This window comes from Doryrhamphus excisus, chromosome 6 (assembly GCF_030265055.1).
Source record: "Doryrhamphus excisus isolate RoL2022-K1 chromosome 6, RoL_Dexc_1.0, whole genome shotgun sequence".
Classification (NCBI taxonomy): domain Eukaryota; kingdom Metazoa; phylum Chordata; class Actinopteri; order Syngnathiformes; family Syngnathidae; genus Doryrhamphus; species Doryrhamphus excisus.
The window spans coordinates 10,470,768-10,491,654 of record NC_080471.1 but is presented as its reverse complement, the minus strand read 5'-3'; the positions used below and the strand labels follow the sequence as shown (position 1 = coordinate 10,491,654).

The following is a 20,887-nucleotide window of genomic DNA, read 5'->3' as shown; positions in this document are numbered from 1 at the left end:
TTCTCCTTCTCCTCCTCTATCTCTTTCTTCTTCCTGTTATCCTTCTTATCCTTGTTAATCTCCTTCTTTTTCGTGTCCCCTTCCTTTTTCTCTTTCTTCATATTCTTGTCCTTCCTTGTTCTCTTCTGCTTCTTTCTTGTCCCTCCCCTCCTTCTGTCTCCCTGTTTTCCTGTTCTCCTTCTTTTTTGTCCTTCTTTTGTATCTCCTTTTTCTTGTCCCTCTTCTCCATTTTTTCCCTACATCTTTTTCTTCATCTAATATTGTCTATTAGGTGGCAAAACAATGTGTGTTGGATGTTTGTTGTGTCTAAAAAGTGGAAGTGTTATCGTGCTGATGATAAAAGCTCAGTAAGATAATGACCTTAAACATCACAGCCACCGGAATCAAATAAATAGATACATACGGAGACGAAATTATCGTAGCTTTGATGGCTTGCTCGTTTTTTCTGCCTTCAATTGTGCATCAATGTCATCAACACCACATGCAAACAATCTTGCTGCTGATGTGTTAATGTGCGTTGTGCGTTTTTGACACATCATTGGTTTGACAATGTGGGAATGGGAAGGCCAATTAAAATAATGTTTAATATAATAACAAATAATGTATTAATAAAAGTTGATTTTAAAATTTGTAAAAATGAATAGAAATATTGTGAATAATCAAATCATAAATAGATATGCTGGTCCCATCCTGATATTTACGTGCAGGGATTGTTCCTGCTGCTTTGCAACCAGTAAAGAATTCTTTCCACATCCTTGGCACCACGGAAATGACTTTTCTTCAGCAAAGACATTAAGGCATTAAGTTTCACTTTAACACGGCAAGATGTTTCCGCCCTTTGGAACCTCGGTGTTTCATCAGCTGGGCTGCTTTTTTTTTTTTTGGAATTTTGCCTTATGCCTAATGTGAAACATGAACACATTTTTTTTCCCCTTTTCTGTGCATTGAGAAAATTAATTAATTTAAGCTAGCTCACAATGCTGTCATTTGTATACACCTATTTTGACTATGATTCCCTCTAAAAAACCCTCTAACAATGTTGCATGGTTTGATATCCATGCTGTGATCATGCATTAACACGTACACCAGGGGTCTCAAACACGCGGCCCGCGGGCCAAATGTGGCCCGCAGGACACTAGTTTGAGGCCCCCGCCTTAATATGAAAGTTTAATGTTTGATACGGATGCTGTATGGTATCATGTTCCCAGGAAAATGATTACGTTTGATTAATGTTCATGTTAAAGGTTAAATAACTGTTAATAGTTATCCTCCCTATCCGTGTGGAAGTGGTAAGTTTTTGGCTGTTTAAGTTTAAAGGAAATAACTTGAAGGCTACCGTTTAGGTCGCTAGCTCTCCAGTTTGCGAGTTAGCATGTGTCTCAAGACCCTGTAGTTGCGCAATATGTTGTAAATAAAAAAAGTATAAATGTGACTATAGTCGTGTTTTGTCATGTCTACAGGGCTCTAATAATGCTTTAATTTTAATCTGAAAAAAATAATTTGTCTACCCACCAACTATATGTGGTTTCTTAAGTTTTTATTATTTGCCGTTTTATTATTATTATTATATTTATTTATTTATTACTGATTGATTGATTTTCTTTATTCTTGATTTGTTTATTTATTTTTCATCTTATTTTGTGTAGAAAAATAAAAAGTAAGATATTTGAGAACAGTGGAATGTTTTATCTGAGCTTTTCTTGTAGAAAATTGGAACCAAAGCGAAGTTTATTTTTTTACATATTTTTGTTTTTAATAAATGCGTTTTTCTTGGTTTTTTTTTTGGAAAATCTGATGCGGCCCAGTCTCACCCAGACCCGAGCACCAGTGGCCCCCAAGTAAATTGAGTTTGAGACCCCTGACGTACACTGATGATAACATGTAATAGTTGCAGTATCTCACTACCGAAACGTCTTTCAGAGGGCGCACATACTTGTGCTAGTTCCGTCAACAACAGCAGCATACGTACATACAGCGACAACACTTATGATGTCCGCTCTAATTGGGATGGCTGTGTCTTCCAGCACAAGACGTGTGCTCCAATCCTCAGGTAAAAAAATGTGCACAGTTGTAGGAAAAACACGTCATCAACTCAGCTTTTTTTCTGTTTAAAATGATAATTTGTATAAGTCATTTTCTTATCACTGGAAGCATTTATAGCGGTATACCAGTATATAAAAACTATCGCCAACCCTAATGCCAATATCATTAATTCCTAAAACCAACATTTGGACACTCCTGTCTTAGATAGTTTCAGCAGTGTTCCTTCTTGCAGAGTTCTGTGTAAAAGGCACAGGTGGGATACATGTTCTGGTCAGCTCTGATGCGGTTATGTCGCTTTGTAAAAGGGGCTAATGTTTACTCCCCTAACAAGCACACAACGCCTTTTTTCCCATCTTAGCTCCTGGCAGAGTGGACACCTCAGTTGGCTCCCCCACACAGTGTTCCCATGGGTGGGTGGGTGGTGCGATTTTGCCACTTTGGCGTGTGTGCTTGTTGACAGAGCCAGTGAAGCATCATCCAGTGGAGAAGGCTTCACGTGGACGCTCAAGCAGAAGGACTGACAGATTGATCAGCTCCCATACTGTCACTCACACACGCATACACAGATAGCATCAACAATCGGAGCGACCACGCAGATGTTTGCTCCCGGGAGTTCTGTTAGCACTGAAAGATCACCTGGTGGTGTAAGAGCGGTAGAGCTGATGGCAATGGCAGCGCAGAGAGAGATAGTCGTGACCTTTTCGGGCCACAAAAGGTAGAGAGTGTGCGTCGTCGAAGAATTGACGCGTTGTGATGCGGCGCTATTGAAGCCGCCCGCTGACCCGCTGAGAGGCCACCGTGTCACAGCGCATGCTTGGCTTTGTAAACCTAACGTGAAGAAAGAGACAGAAGAAGAGGGATGCTGCATGCAAATATAGCCTGGCATGCTGCAATGTGCCCCCATGAACAACAACAAAGTCAACTTTAGAGAAGTCAGTGTACAGCTTGGATATCGGTGTAGATTTACTAGCCACTCAAAATGAGGCAACACTAGGTCTGCAACTAACGATTTTTTAATAATCGATTAATATGTAGATTTTTTTATTAATTGAATTGTATTTATTTAATAATTAATTGAATTGATTAATTTGAGTAATCAGGTAATTTTTTAATTTATCATATTATTAAATAATTTCCACCCTCGGCCATCTCTGTGTGGAGTTTGCATGTTCTCCCTGTGCATGCGTGGGTTTTCTCCGGGTACTCCGGTTTCCTCCCACATTCCAAAAACATGCTAGGCTAATTGGTGACTTCAAATTGTCCATAGGTATGAATGTCAGTGTGAATGGTTGTTTGTCTATATGTGCCCTGTGATTTGCTGGCGACCAGTCCAGGGTGTACCCTCTCGCCCGAAGACAGCTGGGATAGGCTCCAGCACCCTCACGACCCTCGTGAGGAATTAAATAATTTTTGAAATTGCTGCCTCTTTATTCAGAAATAGAAGATTTGAACTGCCAGAGCAAATAAGTGCTAACACCAGCTTGTCACTTGAATATTCTGGAACACAAAAAGGTAAATGTTTGTCAAATTGCTTCAGTAAAATAATCATATTTACACCTCCTAAATATGTGCTATATGCTACTTTTTATATCAAGTACAAAAATAGAGGCATTTTTGTTGGTCCAGGGACCTGAGCTGTTGCAAAAAATAAAGAAATGAATGATAAATAAAGAAATGCAAATCAGAAAACCCAGTAACAGGATTTGCTTCGAGATTTGTAAATGACTGTAAATGTATCCTATCCAAACATCAGCAGTGAGAACAAGTTTGCCATACGTTAATTGCAGTCTTCACTTCCTTGAAAGTCTCTTCAGATTTTCTCCCCATGAGCTTTGCAAAATATGTCTTTGAGGGAAGAGTGTAACCTGGATTAAAGGTGCGGATCATTGTACTGAAGCCTTCGTCTTCAACCATGGACACAGGCCTCATGTCAGTAACAATCATGTTGAGATTGCTCTCAGTCAAGACAGCTGCTTGCTGTGGTGTGCATGTCTTTCCCATCATGGAGAGTGACGTATAAATCGCACGACACAACGAATCAATAATGACATTTGTTGATAACACTTTTAGTGATAGATTTTTATTTATTGCATCAATTTCTTGTTGCAACTGTAGACAATACAGAACAATTACAGTGTAAATAGATTGCGTCAGTCTGTGGCTATACTAGTGGTGCTGGGACGGGGGAGCTGCGGTTCACTGAGGAAAATATTGTGACCTAAATATCTGGCAACACAAGTGAATAGTAAGATATTGGTGTTTTACCTCCAGTCAAGCGTGGTGGTGGTAGCATCACATCAAAGTACACATGAGTGCTGTGAACACTGGAGGAGCTGCGGTTAATTGAGGAAAATACCGTATTGCCTAGCAACTCTAGTGAATAGTAAGATATTGGTGTTTTACCTCCAGTCAAGCGTGGTGGTGGTAGCATCACAAACAAAGTACACATGAGTGCTGTGAACACTGGAGGAGCTGCGGTTAATTGAGGAAAATACCGTATTGCCTGGCAACTGTAGTGAATCGTAAGATATTGGTGTTTTACCTCCAGTCAAGCATGGTTGTAGTAGCATCACAAACAAAGTACATATGAGTGTCACTAGCACCAGAGGAGCTGCGGTTCATTGAGGAAAATAGTATTATCTAAAATATCTGACAACAGAAGTGAGTAGCAAGATAATGGTGTCTTGCCTGCAGTCAAGCATGGTGGCGGGAGCATCATGAACCGGAGCTACACAAGTGCTGGTAGCATTGGAGGAGCCGTGGTTCATTGAGGGATACTTTTATGACAGTATTTATTTCATTTATTCATTGTATTTATCAACCAGTCCCGGGTGTACCCCAACTCTTGCCTAAAGTCAGCTGGGATACACTCCAGCTCACCTAGCACCCAGCAAGTGTTATCTGTTAGACCAGGGGTCTCAAACATGCGGCCCGCGGGCCAAAAATTATTACGTTTGATTAATGTTCATGTTAAAGGTTAAATAACTGTTAATAGTTATCCACCCTATCCGTGTGGAAGTGGTAAGTTTTTGGCTATTTAAGTTTAAAGGAAATAACTTGAAGGCTACCGTCTAGGTGGCTAGCTCTCTAGTTTGCGAGTTAGCATGTGTCTCAAGACCCTGCAGTTGCGCAATATGTTGTAAATAAATATAGTCCATTTTAGAAGCCTTTGGAAATCCCTCATGTCTTGTTGTTATTGTTGTTGTGCGTCATATGCCCTGAGGAAGAACATGTGATTGGGCTTCAGGCGTCTGCAGGGGAAGCACAATGCTTAACTTCTGTTGTCGTTCATGTATGCACACCCAAACTACTTGGATGTAGGAGAGTCACATGATCACCACTCATATTCATGGATTCATGGATAAAATGTCCTTCTCGGTAGGAGTATCTCTCTCTATGAATGTGCTGAACTCCTGTTTCCATACCAGTGATGTATTATCTTGGAGAGGTTGTCTACATGGATGTAGCTTAGCTTTCCAAAATACACTGGACTTTGCTAAGCTAGTATGTTTATGTTTTTGTATGAATAGCTTAACTGTTAGCCGTCCTAATGACATGGATGGATTTTTAAAGATAGTAATACAAGTACTAAATAGAGATAGATATAGTTAACACATTCTTTTAGTGGGTTCAGACATTTCCTTTTGTACGTATCCAAATAGAACTACCTCTCCATCTTTGTACTCTTACAGGAGATGTAGATGGTCCCGGTCCTGCTAGCATGAAGCTACTCAAAGCTGCAGGCGGCCATGTTTAGGCGAGCACGTGATGTCACTGGTGGGATTTCAAATGTAATTCTGCTGTCGAGAGGGACGCTCACCTAAATGTTTGATGAACAGTGAGACACTCAGCCGGGGCCTCCTGAAGTTTATTTATTTATTTTTAAGAGTCTCCCATCCCGACCAGGTGGAAGCCCTCAGGTACACACACACACACACACACACACACACACACACACACATACACACACACATTGATGTGTACCTTTGCCTTTTTGAATGTTTGCCATCTGACAGACGAAGTCACACACCCCTGCTCATGTTGGTCTCGATCCGATACCATGAAAATAAAGGGAGGATAAAACACAGGACGGAGATTTTCGAGGTGGTGAAAGCCTTGAGCACGTGTTCTGTTTGTACCATCTGGGCCGCACTGGGATCAGCAAAACCCCAGAGCCTGATCCAGAAACATCACTTGACATCAGCGGCTTGAAGACGCTCGCCGCCTGTCAAGAGGGACAGGGCGGACGCCCCTGAGCTAGCATGTTGGGTACTCGCTAACCCAGCAGTATGGAGCTACATGAGCTGCTTGGATTGGTGCACTCGTGTAACAGATACCAGCTAGTCTAGCTGTGCCATTGTATGTTATATAAACATCACTCATTCGCGCCTTAAGAGCCGTGCCAGTCAGTGGGTTCGTAGCCTGGGCTTTTAGCTTACTGGCTAGCGCACTCAACTCTCAATCAGTGGGCATGTGTGGTCATGGAATTGAGCCCGGGCAGTGTGCAGGATGACCACTGTGACACTCACTTATTTTCAGTCTTAGTTCGAGTTGTTATTATCATTTATTTTGTGAATCTGAGAGGAGCAATAGCATTATTATACATTATACTTTTTCCACTTTTCTGACCTATAAATATAGTTAGAATGTTGTATTCTCATGTTAAACGATGCAAAAGTTTCAGATAATGACATTTGCGCATTGGGAAGTGAGCCCTGAAAGAAGTTTGGAATGGCTCAAAACGCTCGGTTTCAGAGGGCGTTGCAAAACTATTCCTTTATGACATCACAGAGAAGCGGGATTACTGATATGGGCGTGGCTGTAAGCGCGATGCGCTCTCTGCTCTCCCCATGCTCTGCTCTGCTTTACGAAACAAGTTCAGACAGAAATGATTATTGTTGGGGATTCCCAGCAAGAGAAAAATATTTTCATCGTCAATTCATCTGTCAATGGTATTTCACACAGGACTGTTTTTGTGAACATGAATGGGAAATATCCGCCAAACTGTTGCTGAAGCCAGAAGCAGTGCGCTCTCATTGGGAAAGGGGCATTAATGTCGGACACGTTGTGCGTCCATGGCAGTGGAGAGAACCACCGTGCTTACTGTCTGAAACACGGTAGTCCTGTAAAAAAAAAAAGTCAAATTTTATTGTTCCACTAGCAATGTTGTGTCGAGATTGTCTGCAGTTAGTAAACACGGCGCCCTCACGTCGGCCTTCAGAGCTCCACAGCACCAGCGGTGCTTCTGACAAAGTGTGTACGACAATGAGTGCTCCTCTTCGTGCAGGCGAGGTTGGAGGAGCTCATCCACAGTCAGGGGTCTCTATCTAGTAGCTCATGAGCAGCCAGTAGCTCTTATACACTTTTCAATTAACTCTCCAAAGACTTTATTCATTTATTATCAATTCCTATACCCACTACATTGGAAAGTGTTTGCAGTAGTCATGAAATACTTTGGGAATGTGACCAACCACCCTAAAGTGGGCATGCCCGGAGGAGGGCCTTGGGTGAAATAAATTAAAACAGACTATTTTGGCAGGAAGCGCAAATCCAAGGAAATACAACTGGAATAGGTGCAGATCCTGGAAGCTCTAGAAAGCTTTCTGTGCTGTTATCGTGTGTAGCTGCTCTATAGGAGTCCAAAACTAAATACAAAGGGTCGGAAAATTAGCACAATAGCTCCCTTTTAAGCAGCACATTTTATTATACTGGTTTATTGCAATATCTCTAGCTTTGTGGATTATTTCCAATCCTAGATTAAGTCATTATGCTAATTCAGTCATTGTGATAACCTATTTTGTGAAAGGTTAATTATAAATGACATGTTCTATTCTGCAGTATTATTGTAATTTCTATTAGTTTGTGGATTATTTTTAGTCGTTTTGATTATTATTTCTTCTTATTTTTCCTGCCATAATGTTTTTTCAAAGACAAGAGATTGCATGGATTAAATGTCACACACAAATGCACAGGTGCTGTTGGTTTGATTTGGATTATTTATAGTCTATATGAATTATGATGATGATCATAAAGAGGTGGCGTTGCAGTCATTCTATGACTCAGCTACATGCATGTGCGTGTGCATGGATTCATGCTGGGCCCTGGCCCATTTCTTCCAATTGTGCCAAAGAAGAAGAGTGAGGCGTACTGGGGCCCAGGGGTCTCAAACTCAATTTACCTAGGGGCCACTGGAGCTAGGGTCTGGGCAAGGCTGGGCCGCATCAGGTTTTCCAAAAAAAAATTAAAAACACAAAAATATACAAACTTTTTCAGTGCTTTGGTTCCGATTTTCGACAATAAAAGCTCTGATAAAACATTCCACTGTTCTCAAATATCTTAATTTATATTTTTCTGCACAAAATAAGATGAAAAATAAATAAACAAATCAAGAATAAAGAAAATCAATCAATCAGTAATAAATAAATATAATAATAATAATAAAACGGCAAAACTTAAGTAACCACATATAGTTGGTGGTTAGACAAATTATTTTTTTCAGATTAAAATTAACAAAGCATTATTAGAGCCCTGTAGACATGACAAAACACGACTATAGTCACATTTATACTCTTTTTATTTACAACATATTGCGCAACTGCAGGGTCTTGAGACACATGCTAACTCACAAATTAGAGGGCTAGGGACCTAAATGGTAGCCTTCAAGTTATTTCCTTTAAACTTAAATAGCCAAAAACTTACCACTTCCACACGCATAGGAAGGATAACTGTTAACAGTTATTTAACATGAACATTAATCAAACGTAATAATTTTTTCTGGGTACATGATACCATACAGCATCCATATCAAACTTGCGCGGCCGCACTAACGTTAAACTTTCATATCAAGGCAGGGGCCTCAAACTAGTGTCCTGCGGGTCACATTTGGCCCGCGGGCCGCATGTTTGAGACCCCTGCTGTAGCCGAACGTGCCAGACTTTCGGTATGAGGTGGGCCCAGGCATGGTACAATTGGGCTAGCATGAGTACACCGCAAAAGACACTCTTGATTTTAATATCCTTACTTTACACTCGAAATGATCAACACATCTTTCATTTTGTTCATTTTGATGTTTGACGGCCCAGGTAGTTGAGGTCTCCACGCTTCTTCTTTAACTGACAACTATCTTTTTATTTTCTTCTTTATTTTCTGCTGCTGTTTACCCAGCAAGCCCAGATGGCGGCGTAATGTAAATTTGATGCTGAAAGATGCAAAAGAGGGTGAAAATAGGTCCTTCTACTCCTTCTTTTTCTCTTTCTCTGCTGCTGCATGCCTGAAATATTGAAGAAGCTACACTTGGAGAGTCTGTTTCTTCTTCTCCGTCGTCTTGTCTTCTTCCTGTCAATGGAGAATAAAGTGTTCTCATTCAGATGATGGCTATTACTGTACATCTCATGTGGCTTTTTGTTCTTCTCTTGTCTTTCAGGAACCTGCTGGACAGAGACACTTTCTCCAAATCTGATCCTAGTAAGACGCACACACATACGCATACATTGTACTTCATAATATTAAAAAAAAATTAATCCATACATTACAGTATTCATCATCATAATTTATTAATATTGGGATATCTCAGGATAGAGTATCAATACAATCAATACACAGTCGTCAGATATTAATTTATAGCCTAACATACCAAAACAAAGGTTTTGGCTGGTATACCAACATGCTAGCCCTGCAATGTAGTGGCTGTGTTGTTGCTATGACAACATGACAGCCTCTTTACCAGGAGCCAGTGTGGCAGCGTCACATGGTCCTGACCTGATATCATAAAATGTTTTTAAAAAAAAAAGTAAGGAAGACATGTACAGATAAACAAGTACACACACACACACACACACACATTGCCTGTGCTGCTGGAATCAGGAGACATTTGCATATGTCAGAGGTCGTACTTGTCACTGTTGAGGAGAAACACACACACACACAGTCGCTTGACAGCAGGGGTCCAATTTGCCAAGTGGTCCAGTGATTCTTAAAGGTCCAGCAGTCAGTTTCCTTGACTAAAACATTCCAGAATTCTTTGAGGAGAGAGACAGAGAGATGGTGGTGAGGGTGCGTTTAAAGGACGCACAACTTATACATAAGAGTGTAAACAAGAGTTGGTATGTCCGTACTTACACTTCAATGTATATGCGCGTTCACTGAGAATATGCGAAATTCATAGCAGTCTCGGAACCGGCATGATGCACTCAAACCCCTGTGCAGTGATGGACACTGAGCATGCTCAATCGTGGCTGTCTTAGCTAGGTAGGGAAAAGGGCGGGACTAACTTGAGTGGTTGGAATTCACCATTAAATAGGACAGAACAAAACGCGGATAAATGTTGCAATCGGCAATGTAGCGGAATGGGAAGAACTACCAAAACTACACGCAAATATTAGCACACTCAATAACTACACAAGTATACATATTGAAGTGTACTGACTGAAGTATTCCATCTGAGACAGAGTCTTGGGATTGACCATAAAATATGGCATTAATAATACATTGCAAACCGGCATTGAGTTTAATTGCAGTTGAAAACGAGACGGGACGTAACAAGCTGGCTGTGGCGTGCTCACGGAAGCTAGCGGATAGTCTGGTTGTGTAGTTTTCATACCTGGTGCGTAACTACAGTAACAACGTGTGACAGCTCCGCTGGATAAAAGCCTTCAAAAAGATAAAAATAAACACAAAGAAAGGGAATAATTGGTCTGAAAGTGGGAATATGTGGAATACGCTTGTTATTTATCCATGCATGCTGAACTATCTTGTTGTTGACAACACACCTTTACTCTTGAGAGCTTCTTCCTTCTGTGTGTGTGTGTGTTGCTAATTGATGAGCTTCTAAGAGGGGGAGGATCAGACCTTCTCTTTTTGAAAGTGTGTGTTTCAGCGAGAGAGGAGGCTGAGCATCCTTGCCGGCCCAACATTTATAGAAGGAGGCACTTGTGCTGCGTCCATGTCTCTGCTCTGCTGACAGTCACTGGCCCCAGTCACACGGCATTAGAGCGCCTCAGCACACACACTCACACAGAGCGCATATTCAGGGCCTCAGGCTGGCATACCATATTCATATTAGCTTATAAAGCCGGATAAAAATCAACTGTTTCTGTTTGTGCATGTTGCCCAGCCCAGTATATACACTGTATATACATAGTATGTGTGCATGTGTGCTGGAATGTGAACATAGCATGCTTGAGTAGATTGGAAAAGGATGAGAGATGATGAACAAAATGATGTCAAATGTGTTAAAACTATGTTGCTCAGCATCTTCTTATTACTTTGTTTACACATTGACAAATATACAGTATTTTTGAAAGCAATATTTTGGCCTTCAAAGTCTGGCTTCTGCGATAGGCTGTGGGCAGAGTGGGCAAGTGGTTAATGCGGCCACAGAGCTAGGAGGACACCTGGGTTCGATCCCGCGTCTGTGCGTGCGTGGGTTTCCACCCACATTCCAAAAACATGCTAGATTAATTGGCGACTCCAAATAGTCCATAGGTATGAATGTGAGTGTGAATGGTTGTTTGTCTATATGTGCCCTGTGATTGGCTGCTGACCAGTCCAGGGTGTACCCCGCCTCTCACCCGAAGACAGCTGGGATAGGCTCCAGCATACCCTCGACCCTGGTGAGGATAAGCGGCATAGAAAATGTATGAATTAAAGTCTGGTATGACTTGACTAACTAGTAGGTAGTTTGAAGTCTGCACTTTCCAGCATGAGTTGAAACGGAGCCGTTTGTGTCGCTACGTCTTGATGCTCCACCACCTTTCATGCTGCATCTGCATTTTCCCCATCCGTGAGGGCAAAGATTTCTCAGATTTAACAACAGAACATGAGTAATGACGTTATTGACTGAGGGGTGTGCTTGTTTCATTTAGTGCAGTGGTAGACTTTTCTCACAAATGGGTGATTAAAACAACAACAAAAAACATTGTTGTTTCCTGGGCACCATGTACGTGAGTGAGCGCTGATTTTAACAATAATAATCTCATATATATAAAAATGCAGACATCATGTGTGTGTCGATAATGCTTCACGGTGGATTAAAGTACAAGCAGCTGAGGCCCAATGCACTCCATGACATCCTCAGTGCTCCACTACATGTAATAATAACATATAATATGGCATAATAACATAATATACTCATCCCTCGCCACAAATTGTACACATTTTTTTGCCTAAATTCAGCAGTGTCAAGCTTCAAACTGGCTTCAGAAGGCATTCAGAAGTTGCATTGAAACACGAGATGCCGTGTAGTATTCTATATTGGTCACTAGGGGTCACTGGTGTTCGGTGAGGCACACAAGCATCGGGCTCAACAGGCTGTGTCTTCATTCATTGTCTTGAGGGCAAAGAACATGAGATTATGAAATTATGAAATTATTGACTGAGGGCTGCTTGTTTCATTGTTTTTCCACGGTTGATTCAAACAAACATTCACATTGTTTCCTGGGCTGCATGAAGCGATAAAAATGGTAATGATAACAGTCTAATTATTTCATAAATCACTGTATTGTATCGCTGTACTCTATGTAAAACGAGTGTAAAGGTGACTACTGTTTAGGGTGTTATTTCATGTCTGTAGGCCTCTAATAATGTGAAAACACTGTATTTAGAAGGTTGTACACATGTTTACAGAAATATCCCATTGCTTATCCTCACGAGGGTTGCACAGCAATAATACAATTAATCCTACATTGCGGAAATGTACTTATCACGGTCGGGTCCTGGAACAATTAACCTTGATAATAGCATAATAATAATAATCGCATACAAATTGTAATAGTAGCTTAGTATATAATAACATACAGTATGTTGGTATTACATGGAGCATTGATTAAAACATGATCTATGCTACATGTAATAGCAGCATACTTATTATTCTTGTTATTATGACATACTTATGTTCCTATTACAATGTTATTAAATGCATAAATGCTGAATAGAGTATGTCATTATTACACATAGCATTGACGAATAAAGCATGCCACAACGTGTACATACAATATTGTGATTAGCATTAATGAATAATCAATGCACTTTTTACAGTGTGGGGTGTGGGAACTTTTCTGTGTCTTCAGTCATGCAGTATTCTAGCTGTGAGACAAGTGCTGAGTACAGTAAAGGCTGCGAGAATGCTAATGAAATGTCATTTTAGTGCCAGATGATCGCCTCGCTCTGTTTCCACCTGCGCATCGTCTTCGGGGGTGAGGGGAAGGAAAAAAAAAAAAGAGTGAGAATCCCAGAGGAAGGAGATGCGAACATGTCAATACTATCGACCGTTTCCTTCCTCCTTGCTCCCTCACTCAGTAAGGAGGACATTCCAGTGCACCCTAACCTCGTTTTTCTTCTGCCACCTACGCACACAACCTCACTGCCTCCCTCCATCCTCCCACTGACATATCATCACGCTGCCAGGCAAAGTTCTAGTGACATTTAATTAGAGAGTTTTTCTGCCATGATGGTGCGTCCGGGGAAAACACGCTCTCAGCTGACCTGTCAGCATCAGCTTGTCACTGTTTAAATACTCTTCAATCAATCTCATCTGTTTTTTTTCTTTTTCTCCACAGTCTGTGTGCTCTACACTCAGGGGATAGCGAACAGGGAATGGAGAGAGGTAAGTCCACTAGGGGGCGCTTTCAATTACACTCTTTCACAGCTTTCACAGAAAAAGTTGAAAAAAAGACACATTTGTTGTTGGGAATGCGGGATGTTGACTCAGCAATATTCCCACAGGCAGAAGTAGGATTAGAGGACAAGGCCTGTGTGAAAGGGGATACAGTGGTGCAATGGTTCACGTCATTAATCAGTTCTAGAAGGTCAGACTCTAACCAAAGCAAATTTTCCCATAGAAAATAATGTTAATCCAATTAATCCATTCCAGTATATTATTATAATTTTAACTTTCAGAAAATGATGAATGAATGGACAACTGGACTTTTAACATCACTTTTACCACAGCACTTACACACGCACCCAAAAATTCATTCATTTCCTACCACTTATCCTCACGAGGGCTGCGGGTGTGCTGGAGCCTATCCCAGCTGTCTTCGGGCGAGAGAGAGAGAGGCGGCGTACACCCTGGACTGGTCGCCAGCCAATCACAGGGCACATATAGACAAACAACCATTAACCTAACAATTAACCTAGCATGTTTTTGGAATGTGGGAGGAAACCCGAGTACCCGGATAAAACCCACGCATGCACGGGGAGAACATGCAAACTCCACACAGGAGATGGCTGAAAGTGGAGAGTGGAATTGAACCCCGGTCTCCTCGCTGTGAGGTCTGCCTGCTAACCACTCGGTCGCCGTGCAGCCTACCACAAAACAGTGATCACTTATTTAGAAGTCATATATTTATACATTTCTGAAAAAAACGTGACATCGCGAGAGAGCAATAGAGGGGGGACCGAACCCGGGTCCCCGAGCTGTGTGGCCTGTGCGCTAACCACTCTCCACCATGCACACACAAAACCTTCAATTAACAAAATTACGCAAAATAAAAATATTCTGAAAAAATTCTGCTTCGATCACAATTTGCAAATACATCAAACTGAATATCAACATTCTCGAACCAATAAACATGAACTTTGCTGTTTAATACAGGAAATGGGAAAAAAAAAACAACCGCTATTGGCCGGCAGTAATGTTACATATACGCTGGTGAGGGTCCATGCTCTATGTTTGACTCTGAATGCCGCGAACATGGTAAGTTGAATAGCTATTCTTTGTTGTTGGAAACAGAAATGGATGTAAAATGAGACGAAACACAGAGTGTCATGTTAACGTGAACTGGGGCGGACATTAACCTAGCTATCACTGTAGTTAGCTTGTTAGCTTCCTTTGAATCACATTTAAATTAAACTGGAGCTCAATGATAAGTTACTGCTTGGCAAATTCCTTTAGTGTGAAGTGTGTCCCTTACTCCTGCCAAAAGGCCCTCGTTCCCATAGATGAAGAGAGGTCTAAACCCCAAACAATGAGAACGTTCTGGAACTGCCACATTGTTGTTATCATCTACTACCTGTGGTTGAATAAACGAGTGGAGCCCCTGCTCCCTCAAACTGCAGATGCCTTGTTTCTGCTTTACAAGACTCCACAGCATAATTGGCGTCGTCAGCAGGATTGGTAAAAAAGATGTCGATGGTCACTGCTCCATGACCTACACAATACAGTCATCCCCCTTTTATAGTGGTTCATTGGTTCCAGACCTGACCCTGTTAAATGCATTTCCACTGTATAGATTTAAGTAGCAAGCGAATAAGCTCTCAAGTTATTGAGCTAACCAGCTAGCCTCAGATTTTCTCTTATTTTTTCTAACCTTAAGAAGCCAAAAAATGACAAATTCCACTTTGGATGGGAGGAGAACTTCATGTCAGACATGCTATGCAGTGTAAGGTTATGTTTTGCGTCATTACTGCTATTTAGTGACCAGAATACTACATATAACTTCTGCTTCAATATATTTGGATTAATTAGACTACCACAAAACATTCATTCATTCATTCATTCATTTTCTACCGCTTATCCTCACAAGGGTTGCGGGGGTGCTGGAGCCTATCCCAGCTGTCTTCGGGCGAGAGGGAGAGGCGGCGTACACCCTGGACTGGTCGCCAGCCGATCACAGGGCACATATAGACAAACAACCATTCACACTCACATTCATATCAATGGACAATTTGGAGTCACCAATTTACCTAGCATGTTTTTGGAATGTGGGAGGAAACCGGAGTACCCGGAGAAAACCCACAATTGCACAGGGAGAACTTGCAAACATAGAGATGGCCGAGGGTGGAGGGTGGAATTGAACCCTGGTCTCCTAGCTGTGAGGTCTGCGCGCTAACCACTCGACTGCCGTGCAGCCTACCACAAAACAGTGATCACTTATTTAGAAGTCATATATTTATACATTTCTGAAAAAAACGAGAAAGCAATAATCATACTGCAATATTGTGAGGAATCATGAAAAACTGCATCCGCAAAACAGGTAACATTTCTTATGGAATGGAATGGAATGAAATGGCCTTTATTGTCATTATACAAGATTTATACAAGATCTCGTTTATTGTCATTAAACAAGATTGGAGAGCTTCTCCTTTCAGTGCAATAGTCAAGTTAAAAAAAAGTATACAAAAAGTAGAGTAGAAAAACACAATTTAACAAGATATATGCAAGGTATATACAAGATATAGTTTTTTTTTAGTGCAGTTGTAAATATCTCTTTAAAAAGACCCTCACAGATGGACAGATTTGTTTCTCCCTATAGGGCAGCATCCCAAAGTAGAGTGAGGGAAAACTGCAAATGTATGCTCTCAAGTGGGCGTCAACGGCGTGCCGCTAATGGCCCTAAAACCCCGCCGCCATCGCAACCACGATGGGCTTATCAAATACATGATATTCTATTTCAATCATTAAAAAAATCTGTAATAATGTACACACATGGTGACACGTGTGTGAAGGTTTGTGTATACACGCTGACTTGCAGAAAGTCGAAAAAAAAATGTTATTCTTTGAGAGTACTAGAAATATGACATATTGTGCGTTCTCAGTGCACTCATGCACTCAAAAGACAAAGTGTAAGTCATATATAAGTCATATATATACAGTATATATTTTCAGCAACGCTAACAGTAAACAATGTTGTTTGTGACATTGTTTGTCTCCTAGCTCTGAGGTCTGCGCACTAACCACACGACCACCGTGCCACCCTGACATAATACTGTAAGATAATTAATTCTAGTGAAAACTGGTAATAAGGTTTCATGTTTTGTGACTGTTCTCAAGAGAATTAACTTTCACCGACAACGCTGTTGTTTCCTTCACACTCTGTTACCACAAGAGAATCAAACGTTTGTCAGTGTTTTGTTGTCAACAAATGTATTATGCATCAACCAGGAAGGAAGGCAGGGCAACTAAGACCTGCTCCAATGTACCAGCAAACTGCTTTGATGCCTTCTAATGGCAGCCTACATGCTGGTATCTGTGTAATTGTACCCCGTTGGAATATACTGGAACTATGATCATTTATCCGTGCAGTTTTATTTGGAACATCTTTACGTTTTATAACAACATGGCATCTCCTTCTTGAATTCGGAAGAATTGATGAGCTTTTTAGCCCCTTTTGATTTGCTCTAGTCTACTGTTACAATTAACATATGAGCAGAGGTGGGAGAAAGATGTTGTTTTGCAAGTCTCAAGTCAAAAGCACTGACTGACTTATTTTGTAAAGTGTGTTGAGGGGCGGCACGGCGGACGAGTGGTTAGCGCGCAGACCTCACAGCTAGGAGACCAGGGTTCAATTCCACCCTCGGCCATCTCTGTGTGGAGTTTGCATGTTCTCCCCGTGCATGCGTGGGTTTTCTGTGGGTTTCCTCCCACATTCCAAAAACATGCTAGGTTAATTGGTGACTCCAAATTGTCCATACGTGTGAGTGTGAATGGTTGTTTGTCTATATGTGCCCTGTGATTGGCTGGCGACCAGTCCAGGGGGTACCCCGCCTCTTGCCCGAAGACAGCTGGCATAGGCTCCAGCACCCCCGCGACCCTCGTGAGGAAAAAGCGGTAGAAAATGAATGAATGAAAGTGTGTTGAGATTTAGACACATAAAAAGTTCTGACATAGCATTCAGGATTTAATACAGAAAGTAATCCACAGACTTGTTGTTTCTTCTCAAACCTGATTGGACATTTCAATGAGGTAGATTCAAAGGGAAGTATGTTTCCCTGCTGGATATGACATAGCCATCACAATACTTTGAATGGGCACACAGTTTGTCAGGTATTTTGAAGTCATCAGACTAAAATCCGAGTTATTGATGTCAAAGTGTTTGATAATATTGTCAAGTCCATTGACTTGGAATTTGTGACTCGATTTCTCGAGTCCACACCTCTGTATATCAGCATGCCACTTAGCATTTGACTTCACATTCACTTACTTTCTTTTTGATGTCCTTGCAGTTTGGCAGGACAGAAGTCATCGACAACACACTCAACCCAGACTTTGTCCGCAAATTTATTTTGGATTATTTCTTCGAGGAGCGACAGAATCTACGCTTTGACCTGTGAGTTCACCATTGATTCATGTATGTCACTGTGTGTGTGTGTGTGTGTGTGCGTGGGCGAGAGTGGCACAGCGTGGCGAGCAAAGCTAAGGCTGAAATATTCATGTTCTGTGCAGAGGGAGATGTACGTTATTCTGCCTTTTAAATAAAAGACACATTTTCTTGTCACTTTTCCAAGCAGCGTTTCCCATTCCGCTTCATCTCACCCCGACCACACTTTGAAGACAAAATAAGTGACTTTCACTGAAGGTATTTTGCGGAGATGATGATCCACTGATGGAGGTGTCCATCAAATGGAACACATAATGTCCTCAGGAGCAGAATGAATGCTTAGAGCTGGTCGTCTTTATTATATTATATCATTATTATTATTACCATACTCTTTTTTTGCATTGTACTTTGCTAAAACTATCTATTCTGCTACGCTTTTCTACACAGATGAGCAACTGGCATTACCTGAATCAATAATTGCTGGAAATCTATGGTTAATTTCAATATTTTAGGATGTCTGAGTACGACAGCAAACAAAATGTTTTCCCCAATTCGGTATTTGTTCCAAAAGTGATCATCAATTGAACTCTTACCTGCCAACCTTAAGCAAAATAAACACATTATGGTAAAAGTAGCTGAGGCTCAGATCTAATTATCTTCTTGTATTCCTGTGGTTGTGGTCATGTGATTGCTATGTGTTGTGTCATCAACATGTTGACGTTCTATGATGGCTCATTAAACATGGAGGGCCTGGTTGTTTGTTTACTTGGCAGCTTACCTCAGCTGTTGCTTTATTTATTTTTATTTATATGTCAGACCTGCCAACATGTACACATTTGGACCCTTGAATGCGCATATAAGCTTCACTGCTCTCGAATTTTGCCGTTTTCAGTTTTGAGTTCAGCCTGAATAATGATCCTAGCGTGACGTAGGCCTCCAAAAAATTCTCGAGCTGCAGCAACACGGAAGGCTGTGATTGATCCGGCTTATACAATATTATTCCCTGTGTGTATACGTCTCATGCAGAAGGTGTACATCCGTCTCCTCTAATTTTGGACCTAGATTTACAATAAAATATGACTGATTAGCTCCACCTGCAATAACACCCCCGTCTCTCTTAGGGGTAATGGTAATGAGTAGGGATGCCATAATGTTAGGACAATTCCAAGGGCCCCTGACACGGGCAGGTACAAATTAAAATAGGATTTTGCTACCTGGTTTGACATATTTTGGTCACATGTAGTCATAAAATAATGTTTTGTTTTGACTTGTTTTTGGCAGTACAGTGTTCTTCGACAGCCTGTGGACCATTGTCAATCAATCTCCTTTGTGCAACACTGCTGTGTTTTCTCGCGAGCGCACCATTATGGAATATTGTAAATTAATCTTTGGTTCATGGAGGACTGGGAGAAAGAGTAAAACACTACAGGAGCAATATGTTTGAACAAGGATACAAAAACACTACAGCCAAACGCCGCTGAGACGAGGCACGTCAGTGGAGTGAATACGCTTCGTTTCTGCGCTGTCACCAGCAAGAAAATTTAACGAAATACAGTATTTCACCAATTCTGCCACAAAGCCACGGTGGTGCTTTGGTTTACTCAAACACGTGGCCCGTGGGCCAAATGTGGCCCGCAGGACACTAGTTTGAGGCCCCCGCCTTGATATGAAAGTTTAATGTTAGTGCGGCCCGCGCAAGTTTGATATGGATGCTGTATGGTATCATGTACCCAGAAAAAATTATTACATTTGATTAATGTTCATGTTAAAGGTTAAATAACTGTTAATAGTTATCCTCCCTATCCGTGTGGAAGTGGTAAGTTTTTGGCTATTTAAGTTTAAAGGAAATAACTTGAAGGCTACCGTTTAGGTCGCTAGCTCTCTAGTTTGCGAGTTAGCATGTGTCTCAAGACGCTGCAGTTGCACAATATGTTGTAAATAAAAAGAGTATAAATGTGACTATAGTCGTGTTTTGTCATGTCTACAGGGCTCTAATAAGGCTTTGTTAATTTTAATCTGGAAAAAAAAGAAAATTTGTCTACCCACCAACTATATATGATTTCTTAAGTTTTTATTATTTGCGGTTTTATTATTATTATTATATTTATTTATTCATTACTGATTGATTTTCTTTATTCTTGATTTGTTTATTTATTTTTCATCTTATTTTGTGTGGAAAAATAAAAATTAAGATATTTGAGAACAGTGGAATGTTTTATCAGAGCTTTTCTTGTAGAAAATCGGAACCAAAGCAAAGTTTATTCATTTTTCTGTTTTTAATAAATGCGTTAATAAATGATGCGGCCCAGTCTCACCCAGACCCTAGCTCAAGTGGCCCCCAAGTAAATTGAGTTTGAGACCCCTGGTTTACTCGTCTGCATAACAAGGCAAAGCAGACAAAGATTCAGGTTCCAGTCAAATAGCATAAAAATGCTTTTGAGGGTCAGTTAGCCCAATGTGATTTTTTTTTTTCATGTGGCCCAGAATTCTTGGCCAGGCCTCTGGTAACGAGCTAACAAGCTAAATTACAGAGTTGATGCCATATCACATGCTTAATCCTGACAAAGAAGGATAAAAGCAGGGGTGCAAAAATGGAAAAAAATAGAGCAAAAGTCAGAATGTCACAAGAAAAATCATAAATCTTAATAAATAATAACTAAAAATAACACAAAGCTTTTAGCCTTTTTGCTAAATAAAAAAATATATATCGCAGTGACCAGTCCATCCTTTGATTTGTAGGGGAGTAAGATTTTTTTCAAGGTTGGCAGGTCTGATGAGTGTGTGTGTGTGTATGTGTATGTGTGGGA

At 40.9% G+C, this 20,887-nt stretch overlaps 1 protein-coding gene across 1 annotated transcript in view; it reads left to right on the top strand.

Moving 5' to 3' along the window:
• LOC131131723 (copine-8-like) overlaps positions 1-20,887 on the top strand; it is a 66,614-nt gene that overhangs the window by 2,791 nt on the left and 42,936 nt on the right. The window contains exons 2-4 of the mRNA XM_058076682.1: positions 9,467-9,507; positions 13,599-13,645; positions 17,986-18,089. Coding sequence (XP_057932665.1) covers positions 9,467-9,507; positions 13,599-13,645; positions 17,986-18,089 — 192 coding nt within the window. The remainder of the gene's footprint in view (positions 1-9,466; positions 9,508-13,598; positions 13,646-17,985; positions 18,090-20,887) is intronic.